This window comes from Pseudopipra pipra, chromosome 1, assembly GCF_036250125.1.
Source record: "Pseudopipra pipra isolate bDixPip1 chromosome 1, bDixPip1.hap1, whole genome shotgun sequence".
Classification (NCBI taxonomy): domain Eukaryota; kingdom Metazoa; phylum Chordata; class Aves; order Passeriformes; family Pipridae; genus Pseudopipra; species Pseudopipra pipra.
This window is the reverse complement of record NC_087549.1, coordinates 151,500,915-151,524,445: the sequence shown is the minus strand read 5'-3', so window position 1 is coordinate 151,524,445 and position 23,531 is coordinate 151,500,915. Positions and strand designations below refer to the sequence as shown.

The following is a 23,531-nucleotide window of genomic DNA, read 5'->3' as shown; positions in this document are numbered from 1 at the left end:
GACAGCAGTGCTGAGTTCCCAGTCGTGTCTTAAGAAAGTGACTTTAGAGTTTCACTGTTTTTGATCCTTAAAATATGAGCATCCAATAACCAGTGGCAGGTATTTAATCCACCCATATTTGAGGACTGTAATAAATAATTTATGTAGGGCAAAAGAAGGTTTTTTAGCTGCTGCAACAGAAATGTTTTCGAAGCGTTGTTTGTTTAGGCAGAAGTGTTTTTTATTTTGCACATCTTTAGCTGTCTTGAGTTAACATCCATCCTGATGAGTTTTGTCCTTTTGTCCTAGGTACTGTGTGAAATTGTGTTTTTATAGGACTTTTGGAGGCATGGAAAGCAAACTGTAGTGTTCTGATACCCACTAGGTAACTTCAGTTTGAATGGGATAAGCTGTTCTTGTGTAATAATTTCATCTTAGTGCAAAGGTGCAGTTTCTGAGCTTGTTTTCCAAAACATCATGGCATGGGTTAATGAGGGTAATGTTCCATTTTTCCTAAAATTCCCTAAAATAAATCATATTGACATTTTTTGAGATTCAAGTGCAGTGACCTAAAGAAATTATCTTAGGGATAAAAGCAAGTTACTTGCTTATTTTTCCCCCGTATCCTTACCTGTCTTACATATTTAAGCTTTTTTTCTTGCCCGTAACTATGTGATCAGCTCCATCCAGAGCAAACTACTAATGCAGTGCCTGTGAAAGTGGTTGGTGGAGAGGGAGAGTTAAATGGTTTGGAAAGATTTTTATTTCACTAAACTAGTCTGAGATCCCTCCCTTCAAAGTAATAATTTCAGTGGAAAAACCAAAACCTTACGTTTATTTAATTATTCTGTTGGAGGGAAAAAGGTTGCCAGCTTCATTTGAAATTAAGATAATTCTGGGATATATCATGTTGAATTTAAGCAGAGCAACTTGCCTGGGCTGTACATGTTTGCAGGTTAAACCAGTTGTGGGTGGTTGTTTCAGGTATGTGACAGGGCTGTTGTTTGTGTATTTTCTGCAAAGTTTACGAGGGAGATTGAACCTTTCAATGATAAACCGCAGGTGGCATTTAAAACCAAAGTTACATGGGCATCACATGCACATTTGGCACCAAGTATTGTAAAACAATTTTTATCCTGGCCAGTACATCACAAAAAGAAGAGCTGTATAAGCGAGTTAATGGTTTTCTACTTAACTGCTTCTGTCTTGAGGCACGTAGGATATAAAATTTTACTTCTGTAACAAGATCAGATACGGCCTCTTAAGAAGTTTGAGAAATTAGGCATTTCTAATCATGTATAGATTTCAAAACTGCTTCCTTTGAAGAAAGGCTTTGTTTAATATCACTTGATTCTGACTGGGGTCTTTCCATCCTGTGCTATAAACAAACTTCTTAGCAGAGAGCTCGTCCTACCCAGATGTTCGTTTTATTGCATTTAGCGAGTTCATCTGTAAGCGGAAAATCTCTTCATTACCCAGCTTATATTATTTGGGAGAACTGGATATTGCATTCATTTAATTAGGAAAAACCCAGCGGTAATTAGCTCGCTCCTGGCTGCAGAGGGATGGGCTGGAGCCTTCCAGTTATCCCGTGGTGGCTTCCTGCAGCGGCGAGGGGTTGGTTGTACGAGGCTGCACAACTACCTGGTGCAGAAATTTCACACCCCTACAGCAAAATGTGGTGGGAGAAGCCCCGAACCCAAACTTTTTTAGAATTCGGTGCATGAGGGAAAATCTTTTCCTCTGCTGTGTGGCTTGTGCTGCTGCTGGAACTGTCCTGGTGGGAGAGGAGCAGCACAACCCTTGTGCCTCCCAAGGATGCTCTGTGTGAAGGGAGGTTGGAGGAGATGCTGTAGATGACTTCTGGTGTTAATTTCTATTATAACATTTGCCTGTAACATTTGGGCTTTGTTGTGGGGTAGTTTTCTTCCTGTTCTCTTTGTCCAACCACCCAGTATGGTTCCATACTTCCATCTAAGCTTACGTGGTACAGTAGTTTATTTTAAAACTTACCTTTATCTTTCCTTGAGCCCCTCCCCAGGCTTAGTGGGTTTATTAGGACTTGCCAGAAGACCTTGATAAGCACGGTTCTGTGGATCAGCTTTGGATTCCAGAAGATTCCAGGCAATTCAGGAATTAACATACCCACAAGCAGTGGGTGGGTAGCACATGGGTTATGATCAGTGAGTCTTGTCCTTAGAAATGGCATCTGGAAATTATAGATGAGACCCTATACTTCTAAATTAGGGGAAATCTGTACCAGAGGGACTTCCTTTCTGAACAGGAAGAGCTGTGCTCTTTTTTATGACTCTGGCTACAGGTAACCTTTTCCAAATTCAGATAATTTGACAAAGTGCTCCACTGAAGGCTCTTGCAGACCTCCATGAGATCCCTGGGGCAGCAGTTACACAGGGATCTGTGCAGTCTGCTCTTCAGTGTGGCCTTAAACCATATGGCAAAGGAAATAAGGTGACAAAATTTGTAAGGGAAAGGCTTGAGTGTTTGTCTGTGCATTTTTGTAGATGTGTGTGCCTATATGTGCACCTGTATATACACCTAAAACCTAACTGTGAAGAGTCGTAGGAAGGCAGCTTGATTCTGAATGACTGGCCTTTAAAATAGCAGATGGAATTAAGTGTAGATATATGTGACATTTTCTGCATGGGAAGAGATAAGAATTCTTGATTTACATTTGCAGTAATGCCTGAAATACCTACTAATGAAGAGATTTTGGTGTTATAATCAGATCTGAAAAATCACATTATCCCAGCGCTCACTTGTTGTAAAACTCAAATAAGATATTAGGAAAGATTAGGAAAGTAAGAGAACAAAGTATTGTGTGGGTGTATAAATTCATGGTGCTCTCCTTTCATCCTCGATATTGTGTGTGTTCTAGTTCCTCCTGCTCAAAAATGTGAATTAGAGACTGTAGAAACATGGAGGGTCAGAGTTATGAAGCAGCTGAACTCTTGGCAGAGCTGTGGACTTTCCTGCCATGGGGTGCTTTGGGCACTAAAAGTCAATGTAGGTTCAAAATGTGATGGGACAAAGCCATGAAAGTGGAATTTGCTGAGAACTGCTCCAGAAATTGAAGTTGCAACTTCCAAAAGATGGACAGGGGAGAAGGGAGAAAATGTCCCCTGAATTCCATGTGCTGGATGCCACTCACTCTTGGAGTTTAGCTAATTCAGTTTACCCTTCCAGTGTCATTACTACCTGGTCTTATCTATAAGCTTTTAAGGAATGCCAGGTTTTGTCCTCTGAAGTTTTACCTTTTTAAAAATTTACTGGCATCCAGAATGCCCAAATTTATGGTAGTGATTCAATATTAATGCTTCTTTTCACCTTTGTAGTTGTTATATTTGCGCTGTCGCTGCTTTAAGAAAAGCAAATCCAGCAAACAGCACGGGGATTGCAGGTGGTTCAGTGTAACTAAGGAAGGGGAAGATATTTTCCATGATGCACAACACTGTCATAGTTGCTAAAAATGAAATATGGTGCAAAATTTTTTCTACTTCTGATAATACCCCTGTGTGTTAATACAGCACGGCACGTAAGTCCACTTGAGATCTTCAGTTCCTTACTGCATCCAAAATTATCATTTATTAAATCACAGTAAAGCCTCTATAATACATTATTTTTAAAGAATATCCCTTTAAAATAACATCTGAATTAGTGGAAAGACCTATTTAAAACACCACTGTGTTATGAATGGCAAAATTGTCAAGAGTAAAACCAACATGAAGGATTATTTTTCCTAGAACAAATATTTCAGTAAGTGAAAGGGAGTGGCCAGATTTCAAATGTATGATTTGATCCAAGTGTTCTTAGAAGGTTTGGACCAATCAGTATTTCTCTTGTCTGAGGTTTTTGAATGTTTATTTAGACAGTTTGCTGTTTACTGCCTCTTTCTGTGGTAAGTAGAGAAGATACAATTTAGTTCTGAAAGGGTCGTGGTGTTCCCATTGATCTGCTGCAAGTTTAAAGTTTAAACATGCTGCTGTGATTCATACCTGCATTCAAATGGCATTATTTGCCCTCATATTCTTAAATAGAGGCTGGAAACAATATAAAAATTATGAGGAAGGTTTCTGTGGCAGTAGCTGTAGGGAACAGGACACACAGCATTGTCCTTCCCGTTCTAATTTCAGCATATTTCAATTTTTAATGTCGGAAAGGAGTTCTCCTTGCCTGGATTATATTGCAACAAACTTGCTTGTGCTTGCAATGCCAGTTTTCTTGCTGTTTTAAAAAAGTCCTTCCCAGCTGCCCAGGCATCCTTTGGGGATTTCTGAACTCATGTTGTGTGTGTGTTTTCTGTTTGACTGGAGTATTGATAAGCAGTGTTAGACTGGTTTCAGTTTACAGATGCCTTTTAAAGTAATGAAACACCTTCCTTAAGCTCATGGACATGCACAAATCTGTGCACAATTCTGACTTTATTCTCTTATCTGAGCACTTTTTAAATGGTGTGAGTTTTTATAGACTTTTAGTTTTTGATACTGGTACACTTTCCTCTTAATAGCAGTTAGTAACTGAACCCGAGCATTGCTCAGTGCAGAATCCTAAAATAGTTTGGGTTGGAAGGGATATTAAAGACAATTCTGTTCCAATCCCCTGCCATGGGCAGGGACACCTTTCACTAGCCCAGGTTGCTCCAAGCCCCGTCCAACCTGGCCTTGGACACTTCCAGGGATGGGGCAGCCACAACTTCTCTGGGCAACCTGTGCCAGGGCCTCACCACCCTCACAGGGAAGAATTTCTTCCTAATATCTAATCTGAATCTCTCCTCTTTCAATTTAAAATGGTTCCCCCTTGTCCTATCGCTCTCTGTCTGTATAAAAAATTGCTCTCCCTTTTTTTTGTAAGCCCCCTGAAAGGCCACAAATACAGACTGTATGGAGATCAGAAAATTGTTGTTGGACTTGTTGGACACCTCGCAGGTGCTTTTAGAGGTGGAAGTCCGGATGTCTAACTTATGCTGGGCCTACAAAATCAGAAGATTTAATTTCTCTTTTCAGAGAGTACTTGAAAGGTCACTCAGAGTCTGTTCTATGTGGCTTTCTTGTCAGAGCACTCATGTGAACCTGCACACCTTCAGAGCATGATGGAATCCATCCCTAAGGTTTTCCAGGGAGATCAGTTCCATTCCACACACAGCTCCTTCTTCCAGTGAAATTTTCTTTGTGTATTAATAATTGTGTTATTTGTGTTGATATATTTGTACATTCTGGTAGATGTGGCAGTCCTCTAATAATCTGAGAGGGGAGGAAAGATGGAGAATTGTATATTGATGTGTGTGATGGGACTCACTGAGAATTCTACTCACCCTCTAACTTTGGGATGGGGGAGTGTTTGGTTTTCTACCCAGCACAGGAAACAAATACTTCTAGGTAGGTAATACCTAGAAGTATAACAACAGATCATTAAAATATTTGGTGGTCAAATGAAATATTACTTAAAATACTCTAAAACTTTTTTTCAACTCTTCTGTATTACTCCATTTTATTTTAATGTGCATTCAAGATTTAATTCTCAGGAATTTGAATCTGAGGGGAATCCCCAGATGTCCTACGTGCATTTCTTTCCTCCAAACTGCTTTTTATCTACAGTTTTCAGTCTTTAAAAATGCTACACTTGCTTTCGGTGATCTGTATGTAATTTTTTACCAAGCTAGTATTTTTTTTCAATCCTAGTGGACCAATAAACAAGTTGAAAAGCAAGGCCAGGGCTCCTGTTTATTTAGTAACACCCTCTGCAGCCTTGTTCCTGCAGCCAGTGGTGCAGCTCCCAGCACTGCCTCTGTGTTGTGTCTTTTTGTCCTCCAGCAGTGCTGTCAAACAGTAACAGAGGAAACTCAGAAACATCTCAGAGCTTTTCCTGACCCTTGCAGAAGTTTTAAATGTTCCACACATGATGCTGTGTTTGGATGGAAACTATGCCCGGGCATCAGCAGGCGTTCAGTGGTTTTCTTTTGGTTTAGATATTCTGCTTCCTCAGTCCAGAGACACATTTTAGCAGCAAGTTATTGTGTGTATTTACATTATTTGCTTTGGATATTACTTGGAAAACTCCCAGTGCACTGTCTCAGTATGATTGTAGTGGGCTGACATCACCATATGAGTCTAACAAGGGAAAAATGTGTTGATTTGGAAGTGGGTCTCAGCATGATGGAGAATCTCTGTAGGATTATCTTGCTGAAGACTTCTGAGTATAATAACTGTACGTCTTAAATGCACTTGTTGTGGTCTGGAAAACCAGGTCTGTATGCATGAATTTATTTTTCTGCTGTGTGTTTTTTTTTTCTCTAGTGTCCCAATGTAATATCAGCTTGAAGAAGCAGAGGAGTCGAAGTATCTTTAGCACCTTATTCTGCTGCTTTCGTGACTACAATGTCGAACCACCATCTACCAATAGCACCAGTGCTCTGCCTCCTTTGGTGGAGGAGAATGGAGGACTTCAGAAGGTCAGGATTTTATCTTATTTTGCTGTCATACGGGTCTTTTGTAACCAAGGTTTAACTCTGCTCCCAAAGGTTTGTCTTAACCTGAGGGAAACCTGTTACTATTTAGAGAAAAAATTACTGTCTCGATGGTGAATTGCTAATACTTTCTATTCAGCTGCAGTTTAAAAGCAGTATTTCCATAGACAGTGTTGGCAGTACTAATTTTATAAGCAAACAGCATTTAAAACCTGACTTAAGACACTACAAGAAGGTAGACTTCTCATAAAATTTCAGCTGCTGAGTTGTCTCTGGCTTTGGTTCCCTTTCCTGATTACAGGAAGGTTAAAACGTGTCCACTGGAGCGTAGTGGAACCTTTTAAATATCACTTTAAAAGGGTTTTAGTGACAGAAAAAGAAATCAACAAGAGGGAGAACCATTATTTGGACCTTTTTTCCTAAACAGTTCACTTCTATTTAATACATGCTGAATCCAGAATTATCAGCTTTTGGCCATTTTTCCATATTATTAAGCTTTGTTTACCTAATAAATCAACTGATAGAAATTTTAGCACTTCAAAGCATTTTGTGTAACAGCAAAATGTTACTTTGATTAAATTCTTAGTAATTACATTGCTTTGCCATATTCATAGAATCACATAATGATTCTGTATGTTCTTTTTAATTCTGATAACACTGAGAGCGTTTGTCTTATGAACTGAAGAATTTCAGTTCAATATGGCAAACACAGGAGTGCCATCTTTCCCATACAGTTTTCCAGGACTTTGAAATTGGAGATATAGGTGTATCCATGGTGGGGAATAATAGCTGAAATGGAGATCACAGAATCACCCTCCTGCTTTTCACCTAATTTTTCATGTCTGATGCAGCGGATTCCTTACCCACCTTTGTCCAGTCCATTTTATCCTGGCTTGGATTTTGCTGGTTATGTTTGAATTCTGAAAAGCTCAGGAGAAAGAGCAGAGGAACTGCTTGGTGAAAGCAGATTAAAGTGATGGAGACTGAGAGTACGTGTGGAGGTGAAGTCTGAACTGGAGCAGTTCATGCTGAAACTGCTCAAGCAGAGGTGAAGTGCCCTAAGAATTCTGCCAAGAGGAGGAATTGTACATGTATTTTTAGACTTACTCTGCTAGCCAAGGTACATTCTGACTGAAATGAGGGAAATCCAGCCTGGATGTGCTGAAGGGAAAGCTGAGTAGTGTGTAGCATGTGCACACACATTCATCTGAGAAACAAAAGGAGTGGGAAACTAATAAAATTTCCCTTTCCACTGTGCTGGGGAATGGAAAGTAGGCTGAAGTGAGACTACTGGCAAAACTACAGCTGAGAGAGAATGGGAGTTCATTAGAAAGAAAAACATAAAACAAAGTTTATTTTTGCTACAGAAAACATGAGTAAAAATGGTCTGGAGTCGGTAGTTTCCAGATTGTATTTTCTAAAACACTTAATTATTTTCTAAATAAATCTTAGGCCTTGAGTGAGTGATTGGCTCATGTGTTCACACAAGTTTCCATCTCCACTCTGCTGCCTCAGTGAGCAGTTTTGGAGCTGTGCAACACTTGTACACAAGACCAAGACACAAATCACAGCATTTGTAGAATTAGCAGATTAAAACTTGAGTGAAAAACTTCAAGGAGTATGTGGAAGAGAAGCATTCATAGAATTACCAGGTTAAAACTTAAGAGAGTTAAAAAATTGAAGGAACATGTTGAAGAGAGTTCAGACTTTTGTTGAAGAAATACTCAAACCTGTGTAGAAGAAATCAAGTACAGCTGAACTTTTAGGTGGTTCTTCAGTGTAAAATAAGTCTGCGACATGGCTATTTTAAATGCAGTATTAAAGACTAATAAGCTTTGTATATGTTTTTATGTGCTGTTTTTATTGAGTACTAACACAGTGTAAATAAGAAATTCTTTAAAGAAAGAAAAAGAGCGTTGAAGACTTGGGTATGTTTGAAGATTGTTACCCTGTCAGGGTGGTGCTTTTTGCCAGGAGAGCTGTTTAAGAACTGTGCGGGCTGCTTGAATTCGATGGAGTTACACTGAGCATCTTGTCTAGATTCAGAAATTATAAGTAATGGGGGAAAGTACATGCAACAGTGGGCTTTGGATTCTAAATTGGTGAAATTAAGTGTCCAGGAATGACCAAATTACCTGTTTCAGGAAAAAAAATAAAGGTTGACAACACATTGCTTAAACCCCTCTGCTGTTAAATTAAAGCTCTTTTTTGCATTATTCTTATTGCCAGGTTAGAATTCTGTTGAACTGCTGCTTAAATGATCACTTACTTAAATCTGCTATCTGATTTATATGTTTTATAAATTAATTATCACATCACAGTTCACCTCTGGCCATGGCCCAGTCAGCTCATGTGTTGTGACCCTTTCCTTCAAAAATGGGCAAAGAACATTGCTCAATAAACAGTTACCACTAGAAACTCATATAAAATGGCTTGGATGTACTTTCCTTCTGTCTTTACTGTTCAGTGGAGTTGTTACATGAAAACTGGTGATAAAGACTTCAGAGGAAAGGAAGGAGTGGGGAAGACAACTGGTGGTTTCAGAGGAATTCAGTCTTTGTTCTGTGTTGCTTCTGGCATATTCTTGAACCTGAAGTTCATGTGACAAGTTGACTCCCTTCTAATCAGGAATCTTGATTCTTTAAATGCTGACCTGTTCAAAAGGAAGGAAAGCAGGGGAGAGTATTCTATAAAGTAATTGCAAACACAGTTGTGAAATTTTGTTCAGAGTAATTGCATTGTGTGATTTAATTTTTATTATTATTATTATTATTATTATTATTTGGCTGTACTAGAAAAAATGAAATCAGTGCTTCAGATTAATCGGTGCTTCATGATGTGACTTGATGATGCTTGACATGTCAAGTGTCATGTCACTTCTTCATAGGATTGGAAGAAACCCCAAATTAAGCATGGTTTTGAATAAACAATTTTTTTCAGCACTGACTTCTGTTCTGCTAGGGGGAAAAAAAAGCCCAAAAACTTCTTTAAAGTATTGAGTTCACTTTTAAACCTTCTCCTCACAGAGCAGCTGCTTGTCCAAGTGTGACTCTAATACTGGTAATGAATGGTCCATTCTGTCTCTAAAGTTTCAATACAACATTTTTTTCAACAATAACTTGTATTTACTGAAACTGTGGTATATTTGTTTTTCTTAAAATGCAGCAGCTATTTAGCACAGCACGAAGATGTATTGTGGAGATGTAATGTCTGTGACAGTGGGTATATCAGCCTGCCTGCAGCTTGGATGCTGAGCCAGATGTGTCACTGGGAGCACACAATGTTCAGCCTCATGAAACCCTTGGTAATTTTTTCCTGCCTCCTCAGCAGCAGGCAGCTCCCCAACACCTTCCAGCCACATTTTTTTGTTTAGAGGCCAGAGTGTTGGAAGAGGGGAATTGTTTTTTGTTTTCTTCTGAATAAATTCAAGTCTTAATTCCTATTCTTCTGTTGGCAACTTGACTCAATTTGTGCGTTTTCTGGGCGTGCTTTTGGATGTAAGTTTTTTTCCTTCTGGGTTAAGTCTGTTATCTGAGTTTTGAGGTGTTTGCAGATAACAGATTTCATTCACTCAGGCTTCAAGGAGTGTGGGATCCAGATAGAGAGAGGTGAAAACAGCTAGATGCAAAATAGCTTTTTGTTCCCTCTGCTCTCAGCCCTGGTGGGTGAGGCAGCTCTGACAAGTCTATCGGCACTTTGCCATTTCACTCACAACCCACTTCCACTGGAGTCATCCTTGCTTTTGTTTCACAGTGAGATCCAAATCAGGCAGATGGCTCGTGTTAACGAGATGAAGCATGAATGAGGGAAGTTTTTTTTATACTAGCTGGATTAGAGGAGAAGGTCTTGATCCGCACTCAACAGGGAAGAAGACACAATTAGGAGGAGGTTTATTCTGGGGGCAGCAGCTGCCCCTGCTGCTTTCCCAGTAACTGCATTCCCACCTCACCCATCCTAACGACTACCAAAGTCAGAGTTACTTCTCCCCACTGCTTTTTGCTGCACCATCATCTTCCAAGGTGATGCTGGAAAGCTGTTTTGGTGACCTATGGTCATGTCTCCAACACTGTTCTCTGCTTCAGGAATCTGTTTTTAACACAGTGCAGGAAAAAGGATCTTCTCTATCCCACATGAATATGGTCCAGCAAAATGAGAAAAACAGCTTGTAGGGAGCACGTTCTTGAGGGCAAAGTAGTATCTCCTTCACTGAGGAGACCTTGAGGAGCAGCACGAGCTCTCTTTGAGGAGGAGACCATCAGTGACACGCTTTCTGAACGGATGTGGAAGCCACTCTCACTCTCCAGTGTGGAAAAAGATAACTGAGATTAATGTAAATCCTAGTACTTTTTCTCCTGCTTAACCTTTGCTGATCTGAGCAAGAAAGTTCCTAATGTTTGGTTCTGTTGGCCAACATCAACGTGTGGTATAGAAGATCTGTTTAGAAAACAAAACCCCCTCTGCATAGCTGTGCTTGGTTCCTCTCTCACTAGTCACTCATTCTGACCTTCTTTGCCTCCCAAAAAGTCCTCTAGATTAAGAGACAAAGCTTGATATTGAAAGTCAATGAAAGAGTCCAATAGCAACTCTATTACTGTTTTTAAAGAACCTGTCATGGTCTAGAATACGCTTTGTGTTAAAGAAATGGATATGATGAAGCTGATCAAAATAACAGATTTTTCTCTAAAATGAAACAGCTCCTTATCTTTGAATACAGACTGTTCTCAAAAAAAAAAAAAGGCAAAATAATGTGGCCTGTCACTTGGTGCTCATTGATCCCACACAAGGCCACAGACAGCATTAATGAACGACATGGTACTGGAAATGTTGTGTCTCTAAACCAAAATTACACAGCTAAGGGAAAAGATAGGATTTATCATTTCATCTGTATATAGTGTGCCGTGAAAAAAAACCAACCCTGATTTCAATGGTTGGACAAATCAGTTCCTGGGTTATTTTAGCGATACAATAGGGAAATTTTGGCATTCTAGGAACAGCTTTGTCCTGTTCCCAACACGAGGAGCTCGTGGAAAGCCTTCAACAAATGCAGTCATCTGTCATGTATTTCAAACGATACCGGTATGACCTATTCCCCTTCCTGTTCCAAAGCATTAGGAAATGATGCAGGACACTTTTAAGAAGTTTCCCATAGCAGGCTTGTTTTTAAAAAACATTTGCCTGTTGGTGAGCACTCGCAATTTCCCAGCAGACTCGTGCAGTTATCTTTCTGCTTGTTTTTAGCTGTTCTCATCTTTACCTTTTTGATGTTTGCAGAGGTTCTTTTAGAGTTCCTCTTAGGAAATTTACTTCCATTATTATTATTATTATTATTATTATTATATTTATTTATTTATTTATTTATTTAAGAAATTCTGTGAGAAAAATAAAGCAAACAGTAAATGCAAGTCCTGTAGCAGCTTCAGTTCTGGATTCCCATGGAAGTCAGTTCTGCTAACAGAACATCAACGTACTGAATTATAATCTTTTTCTTTTCTTATTGCTGTTGCCCTGAGGGAAACTTGGATTCTTGCCAGTTTATGTGTGTGTGTTTTTCTAGAAATCATTGGTACTTTTTACTAGTGCAAAGGTTTTGATAGTTCGCGGTAGTTGCTGCTCTCTAGTTGCTTCTTCAGCTTCTCAGGATTTTGGTCGAACTTCAGTAAAAATTTCTGATGTTTTAGCACTAAAAAAAGAGGACTTTAATATTGAATTACTTCTGTTTGTCAGAGATGTGTCAACACTGTAGTAAGACATCAAAACAAGTAAGCACAAGACTTCTTCAGCTGGAAGAGGCCATGCTAATGTTGAAAACAGCTCTTTCAGTAATTGCTCTGCTGGAAGTCAGAGCCTCTGTTTTTGTCCAAATATTCAAGAATTAAATCACCTACCTAAGTAATATCTACGCTAGAAGGATCAGCTTCCTTTTTTTTTTTTTTTTTGTGCTGTGGCTACCAAAAAGCAAATACTTGTCCCCGTTTTCCACAATCCCTTACATATTTGGGTCAGTGACCCTGTGACCAGCCTTTCTCCGTTTTGGGGCTGTCCTTGTCTCTGTATATCAGGACCCAGGAAGGGAAGAAGAAGTCAATCTGGCCAAGATTTTCTTGCCTTCTCCCAAGTACATAACAAAAAATGAGGCCATGGGAAGAGCTCTGATACTGTTGCCTCTTTCTGGGTGAAGAAAGTGAGATTTCTTGGGTTAGTTTTTATATTGCCTGGGCAAAAATGCTGTTTTTTCTGAGTCAGTTGTCTCAAGTGAAGTTCAGTTCAAGGAGTGGGTTTCTGCCCTGCTACCAAGGTCTGGCTCAGCCTCTTGCTGCTGCAGTGAAAACTGACAAATATACCCATTAGTAGATCTTAAAGCTGAAAAAGTTACAGTAAATACAGGTACTTTCTAATTGCCATCTCTTATTAATCATAGCATGGGTTTTACCAGTCCAGTCTCCTAAAAATCATAAATACCAGTGTACTAACAGATCATTCCAGCAACTAAAATGCAAGACCTTGTTTTTATTTTTTTTACCCTGGTTTCTTGAATACTTTGAACTTTTGGTTTAAAATGTTTGAGTGCTACATTTACTGCTCCAGACCTTTGTTCTACCCTTTAAAAGCCATTACCCTCAAAGTGATTTTTTTTTTTTTTCTTTTTCCCCAGGGTGACCAGATGCAGGTCATGCCTATACCAAGTGTATGTATTTTTATCCCTTTTTCTTTTAATAATTTTCATAACTTTTGCTTTGTTTCATCTTATGTTGCAGTCTAACAGGTCTGTTTTGTGTTGCATGTTAACAAAAGGATTTTATGTTCTGTCTGTGATGTTGTATACTCAGAGATGAATTGAACTGCACGTGTTCCACAGGGACTAAAAGAAGAGTTTGGGTTTTATGTGGATTTCATCTGAATTTTTACCATTTTGGAAATGCTTGAGGTGCTCTAAAAGTTGAAGTTACTTATTTTAATAGAGGCAAAAGGTGACTCATCACCACTATGTGAGACACAGTTACAAAAACCTTTTCCTCTAATTTTTCCCAGTATTACAGTTGAAAGGAAGAGTTAGAAACTGTGAAACTTATTTGAAACAAGTCACTTCAGGAAAACTGACTAAAGCTGCATTACTACCCTTGTTTGAGATGATGCTCTTGGTATCAGCCGCTGTTTTATGGGCCTTAGTATTTCTGTTTATCTTGCCTGGATTAAACTTGGAATGCTGTTTGGCATCTGAATTATTTCTCAAGGCTAAATAAAAGGAAGGGAAAAAAAAGAAGTTCTTCAAACTGAAGCTTTTAATTTAATTAGTTTTAACCTTTTTTGGTCAAAAAGCTGCTCTTTTTTGCTTTTTTTTTTTAAATGAGGATGAAGGCTTAGGCTTTGTAAATCTGAAAATAACTTTTTTGGTTTTAGCTCCTTTGCTGTTTATAATACTTTATTATGCAGAGTTTTCCAGAAAATAGCAGTGCTGATGTGCAGAGTTACTGACCCAGCCCTCTTGTTTGAGATATTTGGTAGCCTTTAAAGACCTGGATACTCCCCAAGATACCATTTTTTTTCTTCTTTCCCTTCCTTCTCACGTAGCCCAACATTACAAAACCCCCTGTAAGAACCCTGTCCGTGCTGCAGAGCAGAAGTGTCAGGAGCTCACTGTGACTCTGCACATCTTCCCTCTCTCACCAGTTTTTCTTGGATTTAGGAACTGTTGGGAATTACTTTTTGTTTCTTACCTGATATTTGTAATATGGCTCATGCACAGATTTGTGTGTCTGAATACACACACATGTACACGCATGGAATTTATCTGTATGCAAGTCTAGAAATAGAAGAGTTTGGATGGATGAAAATACAGATTCCTGAATTACTTTTCTTTTTACATACCTGCCAAATTCAGTTAGGTGACTGTTGTTGCTCTGCTGGTAGTTATTTGAACACGAAACATGTTCTGACTGTGCTCTGACCTGGAATAAAATCTTTGCTAAGAGTGAGCGTAGGTATTAACAGAAAAAGAATTCAAAGAGAACAAAATTTTGAAATTATAAATGAATACAGCTCTGACAGGTACAGCAGTGAAATGAGATGCTTTGTTAGGACATTGTCTTTGCAGTGTTAAAGCAGTGCTCTGTTAGATTTGGGTACTGGTAGGGAAATGAATGATTCAAGAAGGGATTTCTTTTTTTTCCTCCTTTTTTTTTTTTTTTTAAGCTCAACTGTAATTTTGCTGACCTATATTCCCAGCACTTTAATAAGGCAGTAAAATTAACTTATCTCTGCAGTCATGACGTAGAGTTCTCAGCGAGCAGGTGACTTTAAAACACACTAATTCCCCTTCCCTGGTGCCATCTGATGCTCCTTCCAGCAGGACATTGGGAGTGTTGTCAAGCAACCATCGCCCGCGGGCAGTTGTGTGACATTTACTCTCCAGTATCACAGTGCTCCTGGCTGTCAGACAGGGCCCAGCCAGCATTAGTATGTCATCATCTAAATAAAGGCACAAGTGAGCTGCACGTGGAGAAAGTGGTAGAAAAGAAAATGCAGTGTTATATTAGGAAAAAAACCACCTAAAAGTAGTGTTTCTCTGTCGGTCTTCCAAGGGCTGTTTGTCCAGAGGGTCCCTCTGAGACAAATCTGAACTGTGTGTTTGAGACCCATTAAGGCAGAAGTTCTTGATGCTCTGCTACATAGAAGTGAGAACTGGGCTGTTTGAACTGTATGGCTCATACAAACCAGGAGGAAAATCTTCTGAACACAGAGTGAGCTTGGTCACAATTAAGTGGACATTTACTTTTTACGAGGCTCGATGCAAATGTCATCACTTCAAGTGCTTAGAGAACCCCTCAGTGACTCTGAAAAGTGCTCTGTCCACTGCCCCACTCAATAAACTTTCAAGTGGAAACCTCCAGTCAAAATAGGAGGATTTTTGGAGCTTTATAATGCCTGTGTAAAACCTGGCTGTCTGCTGAGATCACCTGTTTGAAAGCTTCCATTGCTTTATGTGCGTTTTGTGTTGCTTTTTGATGCATTTATATGTGCAATGCAGTGAAAGAGATCTTCTGCTAAGCAGATTTGTCCTGTATTAATTGCAATTAATTTAAAGTTAATTGAGTTAATATGGATTTTTTGCTTGGTTATTGATAGAGGTAATTGCTGAGGAAGAAACATTCCAACTTTAGATTAGATTCTTCAGAAAGTAGAACCAGCATTACTTTGGGGGTTTTTAAAATATGAACTTCATCCTGTTTGAATCTCATATAATCATACAGTGGTTTGGGTTGGAAGGGACTTTAAAGGTGATCTAGTTCCAACCCCTAAATCAAAGTAGACCCATAGCAGCTTTGTTGTTTTTAATTCTTTTGAACAAAGAGGTAGATGGAAATACAAAGCCACACTCGTGCAACATCCTGAATAGTTGTTCAGTATAAAATACCACTGGTAAGGAGTGGTACCAGAATTATCCCTCAGAATCCCTGCAGAAGTTAAATCTTATCACTGGGATTTTCACTTGTCCTCACGTACATTTAGACAACTCCTTGTTATTACTTATAGAAGAAATTTTGGGAACTGCCTGTTCCATAACAGGAGCTGGCATCTCCTGGCAGCTGTGTTCTAAGTAGAAATCATTTATCTTCTGTAAGAGTATTTCTCTGTGTAATTGCTGGGAGAAGCTGTTAGCTCTGTGGAGGGCAACCCAGAGTGTGAGTTGAAGGGAACACGAACAGTGAATTGGTGTGCTGCACTTAGGCTCGACAACATTGCCAGTATAGGAAACAAAAAAGGGCTTATTAATTCTGATACTTGTCTCTGTGGGAAATATGGGCCTACAGGGAAGAAAGCTGATGATTGTTTTATACAGTAAATTTCTGAAAGATTTGTGTTGACCAGCTGTTTATGCTTCAACCAAAAGTCCTGTTCTCTTGCCACCACCACCCCCTTTTTTTTTTTTTTTTTTCTTAGGGAATATACTATTTCCACGGGACTGAAGCAGTGCAGCAGTCGTTTCACTACAAGGTCTGTTGAGCTGATCAGCCATGAGACCTGGCTGGAATGCATAAATCCCAAACAGTGACTAGTTTAACTTGTATACAATTTATGTCTTGTTGGAATTGAAGACCAAGCTAGGACTTAACAGTACTGAGAGACCACGTGTTATTTTTCTGCTGAGTTCTGTGGAAGTCCACAGCCTTTCAGAGAGTATTGCATAGTAAATATGAGTTGCTGTTAGCCACTATTAAATATTCTTAATCATCTTAGATGTCTTTAAAGCTACTATGTGGGGAAAAAAAAAAGAAATTATAAAAGATCCATAACTATTAACTATGGTGGAAATCTGGTAATTAGAACTCTTCTTGGATATGTCTCTGTTAATGAAGAAATTAAAATACAGTGTTGAGTAATGCTTGTTTCTGCCTCAAAACTGTGCTACTCTTGGCATGTGGAAATTGCTTTAGATCAGAAAGCTTGAACAGCAAAACAAATGGACTGATACTTTACAAACAAATCCTTTAAGTTCCTAAAGCCTCAAAAATGTCATCCATGCTCCAGAGTCCTACACCAGCTATTTAGCAGCCTCACAACTTGTAGTGACTTCAGCTCCAGAATAGTTTCCTTATCCCTGTTAGATTATCGGGGGTGCAAATGTGTTTTCACAATTGAGGGCAACGGAGACACAGGTTGTGAAATGGAAACACATTTCTTTTGAACTTCAAATGTGTGAACTTAGGGAAGCTGGATCAGATCGAACCCAAGATGCCAAAGCGTGTAGGAGGGTTGGTGTTTCCCCAGGAAAAACCTTGAGGAGGGTTAGTCTTGTTAGGTAAAGTTAGGTCAATAACTGCACATTATTTCTTAATGCAATACTGAAAAGGGAGAGAAACTCTAATCACTGCTTTTGAGAAAGCAGAGGGTGCAGGTGATTGAAGAAGATGGGCGTGGATTGTCTCAGATGCAGTCAAGGAATTCAGGTTATCAAGAGCTGAAGGTTCTCACGTTTTGTAGTCAGTCCCTGATAGATGTCCATCCTTTTCTTGATGACAGGCATAACAGTTTCCAGATAAAAAAACTAAAGATATCTTTGATAAGACAGGGCTCCTATTTTTCATAGCATAATTTTATATGGAAGAATATTCCCATATATTTTTCATAGCTATAGGTATTTTCAGTTTGATAAAGAATTCATATAGCAGAAGGAATTTCTGGCTTTGAACTGCTGGTGCAGATTAACGTAGTCAAAAATTTGAACTAGATACAGTTCTAAGAGTACAAAGATGAACTGAACTATTATTTAAAAAGAAAAAAATATGCTTAAGGTTTCTTGGGATGTTCCTCCTTTTTTTGCATCTTCAAAGACAAGAAATCAGTATCAGAACACAGGTTCTGAAGATTATTGTCTTTAAATGGGTTGGATTTTTCTTTCAGTAACCTTTTGGTCTGTTCAGGTTGCAAATTTGGATCCTCCTTGCTGTGAAAAATTGAGGTGGGGTGCTAAATACCTTTTAGGCTTTGAAGTCAAGGAGTGAGAATCTAAAATTCTTTAGGTCTGGCCCTAGTTGCCAACAAGCAGAGCTAGAGCTGAAGCAGTTGTGGGACTGTCTATATAACCTAGAAAGGGTGTCCTATAAATTTGAGCCTGGTTGGGTGACTGTGATGGATTGGGTCCATTACAGGCATTAGGCAGAAGCTGTTTTTTCTTGAAGGTTGTTGTTAGATTTGTGCTGAGAGAAAATGTGTTGAGACAAGTGGCTTGTACACAAGACAGCTTCCCGTTTGGTAGCTGAAGGAACTGTTGTCGTCATTAATTGTAAGGAACTTAATCAATTGCAGTGAGCGCTCCTAAAAATGCCCCGAGAACTTCTGTTTTAGCTAAAGACACTTATTTAAGTCCAGAATCTCATTTGTTAGGTGCTTCCTCTAAACAAGAACTTATTAGGCATCATTGGCCAGTATCTGTCAGCATAAGGTCTGAATTTAGTCAGTGGTTGATGATCTGTCCTGGCAGCCGGAGGGTGTGTGGAGGTGTCTGACTCAACCTGTGTGTCACCTGCACAGGGGTGGCCTCAGATCCCTGCCAGCACCTCCCCAAAGGGCTGCTAAAAGGAACAAAACCACGATAGATGCATCCTTACACTGCATGAACAGATAAAAAGATAGCAAAAGAACGAAGTTAGAGTTCTGTACCCAATTTTAAATTAATTTAATTTCCTCTCAGTCTTGAGCTTCTCCCTGTTGACACTTTTCCATAAAGCTAATCCTTTCCCTTCATCAAAAAAAACCCTCTTTGAGAGGCAGCAGTGTTTCAGCTCCAAATGGAAGCTTTCTCTCCCACTTCTGTTATTTCAGGAAGTATCCAGTACTAAAATCTAAAGTAACCATAATTTTATTGCTAACTGGGGTGTTAAAGTGGGAAATGAGCAATCCAAAGAATATGAGATTGTCTGCATTGCTTTCAGAAAAATTGTCAATTCAAGGAATTGGTACCATTTTTCAGAAAGGGCAGCATGCTGTACAAGAGCCTAGTTTAGGTTCTTTACTGCAGTTTTAATGCCTTGACTGGGAGCATAATCCACATGAAATTTGGTCAGTGCCCTCACAAGTGGTGCAAATGAAAGTGAAGACATGTCCCAGAAGATAAAAATTAATAATGCTGTCTCCCTTCAGGATGGATTCCTCCACTTTAGCACCTTTCCTGGCACACAGAAATAACGATTTGTGTAAATGTCCCTCAGCCTGACATGGCTGGAAGTGGCATTGTTGGGAATAGGATAACAACAGCAACCAAAACCAGGCATTAGGAGAAGGGGTCACTACAAAAAGATGTTTTTGTATCAAATGTCTTATTTCTCCCTGGGTTTTCTTAGCTAGTGATGATGTTTTACCACTTTCATTTCCAGTGCTTTGGAGGTCATTCCAAGCAAGCCTCTCATTTAAAAAATAATATTAAAAAAGTCTGTATGGGTATTGCAATTGCATGAGCCATTAATTTCCATATGTGTACTTGAGATGATCCCAGAAAAGCATTGAATTTCAAGTCATGTATTCCAGCTCCCAGTAATTGCTAGAATAGTAATGTTGACAGAAGAGTGCCCCTTGGATAGAGGTTTTACTTTTTTTTGTTGTCTTCCTCTTGTCTTTGTGTTTTTAGCCACCAGCTAAATACCTCCTGCCAGAACTGACAGCATCAGACTATGGGAAGAAGTGTGTGGTCATTGATTTAGATGAAACTTTAGTGCACAGTTCATTTAAGGTAAGTAAATTCAAAAGTGATCTCTTGCAGCTTTAATCTGTCAGTGAATGCTGCAGGAACTGTTAAGCCTCTTAACACTTGAACTCGTCTTACAGGCTCTCCCAGGATGCCTGGGAGTTCTCATTGCTGCTTCTATGGTTATTCATCCTAATTTAGCTGTAAAGGGAGGGACACACATATTGGTTTTTTATGTTTTGACTCTGAGACAGTCACATTGGCTGCAACAAGGCCTGGAGTAGGTATTGACTTCATGGCTTTTAAGTATTTCAGCAAGAACCTGTATTTTAACAGATAAAAAATGTGTTGCTATGGAAATATGGGTTTGATATTTAGTTTTCAGAGCAAGAAGGCAAATACCGTTTAGTTGTTGCTATTGAGTCAGTCACCTTTGAGAAGCAACTTTTATAACCCCTCAGATTTCAGCAGGTGGTGGAAGTAGAGGTATTTTTTGATTGTTTAAGTAGTGCTGAAATTGGGAGACTTCAGAAATAATCCGTTGGCTCAGAGTACTGACAGCATTTCTGATTAGCAAACCTAATACATGATAAAGCATCTGCTGGTTTTATACATTGATTGGAGAATTTATGAGTATTAAGAGTTACCTTACTACTGGCAAACTAAAATTACTACCTTTATATTCTTCTAGTTGTTGCACTCCATTTTTCACTGCTGGCTTAAACACCACTTTTTAATCCTTCACTAGTTAGTTGCCAGCATTTAAAATGCAAACTGTAATTCATGCTGTGGTTAGAATTTGGCAACAGGCTGTCTTTGTTGGCTTAAAGAAAACCTTATATGGAGATATTAGAACAAATACTCCTCTGCCTCAAACTGAAATTAAGATTTTTCTCTGTCTTTATTGTGCCTGATGGTATATAACAGTTTATGGTGGTGCACAGGAACCCCTCAACCTCAGTGCCAGATTTGTCTTCTATACCCAGACTGAGTTTGCACTGGGGAGTTTTTCAGGGAGATGAGAAACACAGCTGGATTGGGAAGGGAGGAACCATTTTACCAAAAATCAAAGGGAGGGAAAGCTGAATTTAAAAATCTAAATTTATATAATAATAATAATAATGAAGTTTTAGGCTTAGTGTTATCTGAAAGGCAGAAATACAGGTTTGCTTTCTGAATGCTGTGGGTAACATTCAAATTATATTTAATGGGCATTTAAATGATATTAAATAGATATTTAAAAAATTAAACTATTACTCTACTTAATGATGAGCACTGAATAATTTTTTTGTGTTAGGAAAAGAAAACTGTTCCATTTTTGTGTGAGGTCAGTAGTGTTAGGCAGATGTTGGAGTTTCTGCAGTAGTAGTCTTATGGTTACAAAGGTGTTATCTTAATATAAAACCCTGTGAGGGGGGTGTGTAAGAGAAAACCAAGTGTTGGAGGAAATGGCTTTAATTGTTCAGTGGCTGGCACTGTCCAGTGGTGCTGTTTGGGTTTTGTTTCAGAAAGGGAAATACTTCAACTGAACCAAGACCATTAATTATCATCAAAAATAATATGTTCCAGCAGAGCAGGGGTTTGAACACTTCTGTGCACCCTGCTCTGCCTGGATAATCAAGTTACTTCTGCAATTTCTTTTAGTTTGTGGGGTTTTGGGGGTATTTTTGGTGGGTTTTTTTTCATTAAAACACGTCTGCTCTAACCAAGCAGGTCTCCACTTAAAAGCTGGAAAAGCATACATAAATTTGTGATTTTTAGTACAAAAAAGGGTTTATTTAAAACACCTGATACTTCAGAATTCGTAATTCTGTTATGAAATGGGCTTCATATTTCAAATGCAGATTACATGTTTTTTTAACACAACCAGAGAGGCAGAATATTTAAAGTGCTCTTTTATGAAAGCAGCAACATCTGAAGGAGGGTAATTCTCATCTATTTTATACCCCTGCATATTTGTGAAGCTTTAAGGAGGTACTAGTCTTTCATGTTAGGTGCATATTAAAGGAATAAAGTTCGGGGTTCCTTGGCAAGAGTAGAAAAGGAATAGATAGACAGGATAGTTATCATTCCCATCATAGAAACAATAATAGAAGCAAAAGTAATAAATTTTTAAATCAAGGAGATGTAAACACGGTTTTGTGTAAAATGCATTAAACCACATGCAAGTCTGGAATGCAGTCGTATTCAAAACTGGCTGTGAAACACTCTCAGAACATTTAAAATGCTGACTTTTTATTAAAACAGAAGCAGTTCTAACTGAAGATTTTCAGTGGAAATACGTTGTCTCCTCTCAGGCTCTGTCTCTGTGGTTCCCGCTGGAGGCACGTACGTGCTTTATGTGCACAACCCCAGAAACCTTCATCCAGCAAATTGTTGGAGACTTTCCTCCTCTCTCCCCACCATGAGAAAGCACAGAACCCCAGTCCATGCTCCCTTTCCTTATCACTTGTGCCAACAAGAAAACAACATAGTACCTGAAATTTAAGTTAAGGAAGCAAATATGTAGTCAAGAGTAGTTTGGTCAGTGTTGCAATGTCTAAGGGTGAGCTTTTATTTGTTAGGAAAAAAAATGGAAGTTGTTTAAAAAGAATGTGCTTTTCTCTGACATCTGGTTGGTGTAGCTGCTGTTAGGATTAAATTTTGTAAAAGCTGTAGTTTTATCAGTGGATTTCAAAACCTCAGTAGCTTGCAGTGACCTCTTCTTTTTCTGCTGCTGCAGAGTATTTCTCTTGCTTAAGGGAGTCATGCATATATAAATTCTTCAAGTGTGTGCAAGCCTCTTCAAAGTCTGCAGGGAGCTGGCACCCACTGGAAAACTGGTGACTGAGGCTTATTGACAGTTCATTTGGGTTTCTTTTTAAGGTGAAGCTTCAGAACATTTTTGTGTACTTTTTCTGTGGCTGTTGGACATGCTGCAGAGTACCTTCTCTATCTGAGGGGCTCCATTTAGGGAACAGATGGAAGCCTCCCCTCTGTCTTTTCCCGAAGCAGAAAGGGGAAATTGCTCAGTGTCAGCTAAAAAAAAAAAAAATCTGGATTGAACTGTGTGTATTTGAGGAAATCTTCAGGTTATACTCACACAGGGGTCATCGGCAGGATATTTTCCAGCGTCATCTGCTCCAGAGTCTGGTTGCCAATACTGGTTGGTCAGGATGAGTAGATTCCATGCAGCCTCTCCTTTGCCCTCTGACCCAGCACTTCCAGGTGTCAGATCAAACCATCTTCCTCATTACTTTGCTCCTGAGAGAGGGTGTTGCCCTCCATAGAAATTCCTGCGGTCATTTTGCTCTCCTCGTAGGAAGGTTTGTTCATAGTGCAGTTAGAATCTTGTTTCTCCAGGGAATGGGATCAAAGTGATGCTGTCAGGTTCATGCTGCAGGATTCTCTTTTCCCACCATTTTTCACAGAGCACCTGTTGAGGCTCACCAGTTTGTGATCTGCTCTTTACCTTGGCTGCTTCTCTGCTTTCTTGGCACCCCCTTTCCCCCCTGAGTAGGTCTGAAGTCTGTTTCTAGTCTCACAGATTCTTCAGGGGCGTCTTCTTGGTGGTTCCTGAGATCAGTCTGATCCAGAAAACCAGGTGGGAAGGTCTGTACAAGTGTAGTAGAGCTGAGTGAAGACGTTTTCCAGCCTTAGCTTAGTAACACCAGTTACCAGACTGCTCCCAGCCCTCGTTCTAGGCTCTTATCCATGGAGCATATTGTCTGTTAATCAGTCATGTTAAAATTGTGTTTGGCAGCTCTGTCTCAGCCATTTCCAAGCTGCAGATGATGGAATGAGTTACAAGCTTCAGCCAGGCATGTTTACATGGCTACTTTTTTATCATGGACATAAAGCATGAGCTGTACCCAAGGATTCTGCCAAGCTGGGTGTCCACTTGAACTAGTA

The 23,531-nt window shown here is 39.2% G+C and overlaps 1 protein-coding gene across 5 annotated transcripts in view; it reads left to right on the top strand.

The window, feature by feature from the left end:
- The window catches only part of CTDSPL (CTD small phosphatase like), an 82,076-nt gene that overhangs the window by 40,248 nt on the left and 18,297 nt on the right, over positions 1-23,531 (top strand). For 2 of the 5 annotated variants that reach the window (XM_064639218.1, XM_064639237.1), the window contains exons 2-5: positions 6,291-6,445; positions 13,113-13,145; positions 16,400-16,453; positions 19,584-19,685. In XM_064639218.1, coding sequence (XP_064495288.1) covers positions 6,291-6,445; positions 13,113-13,145; positions 16,400-16,453; positions 19,584-19,685 — 344 coding nt within the window. The remainder of the gene's footprint in view (positions 1-6,290; positions 6,446-13,112; positions 13,146-16,399; positions 16,454-19,583; positions 19,686-23,531) is intronic. The other 3 variants (XM_064639227.1, XM_064639246.1, XM_064639254.1) reach the window with 3 other exon arrangements.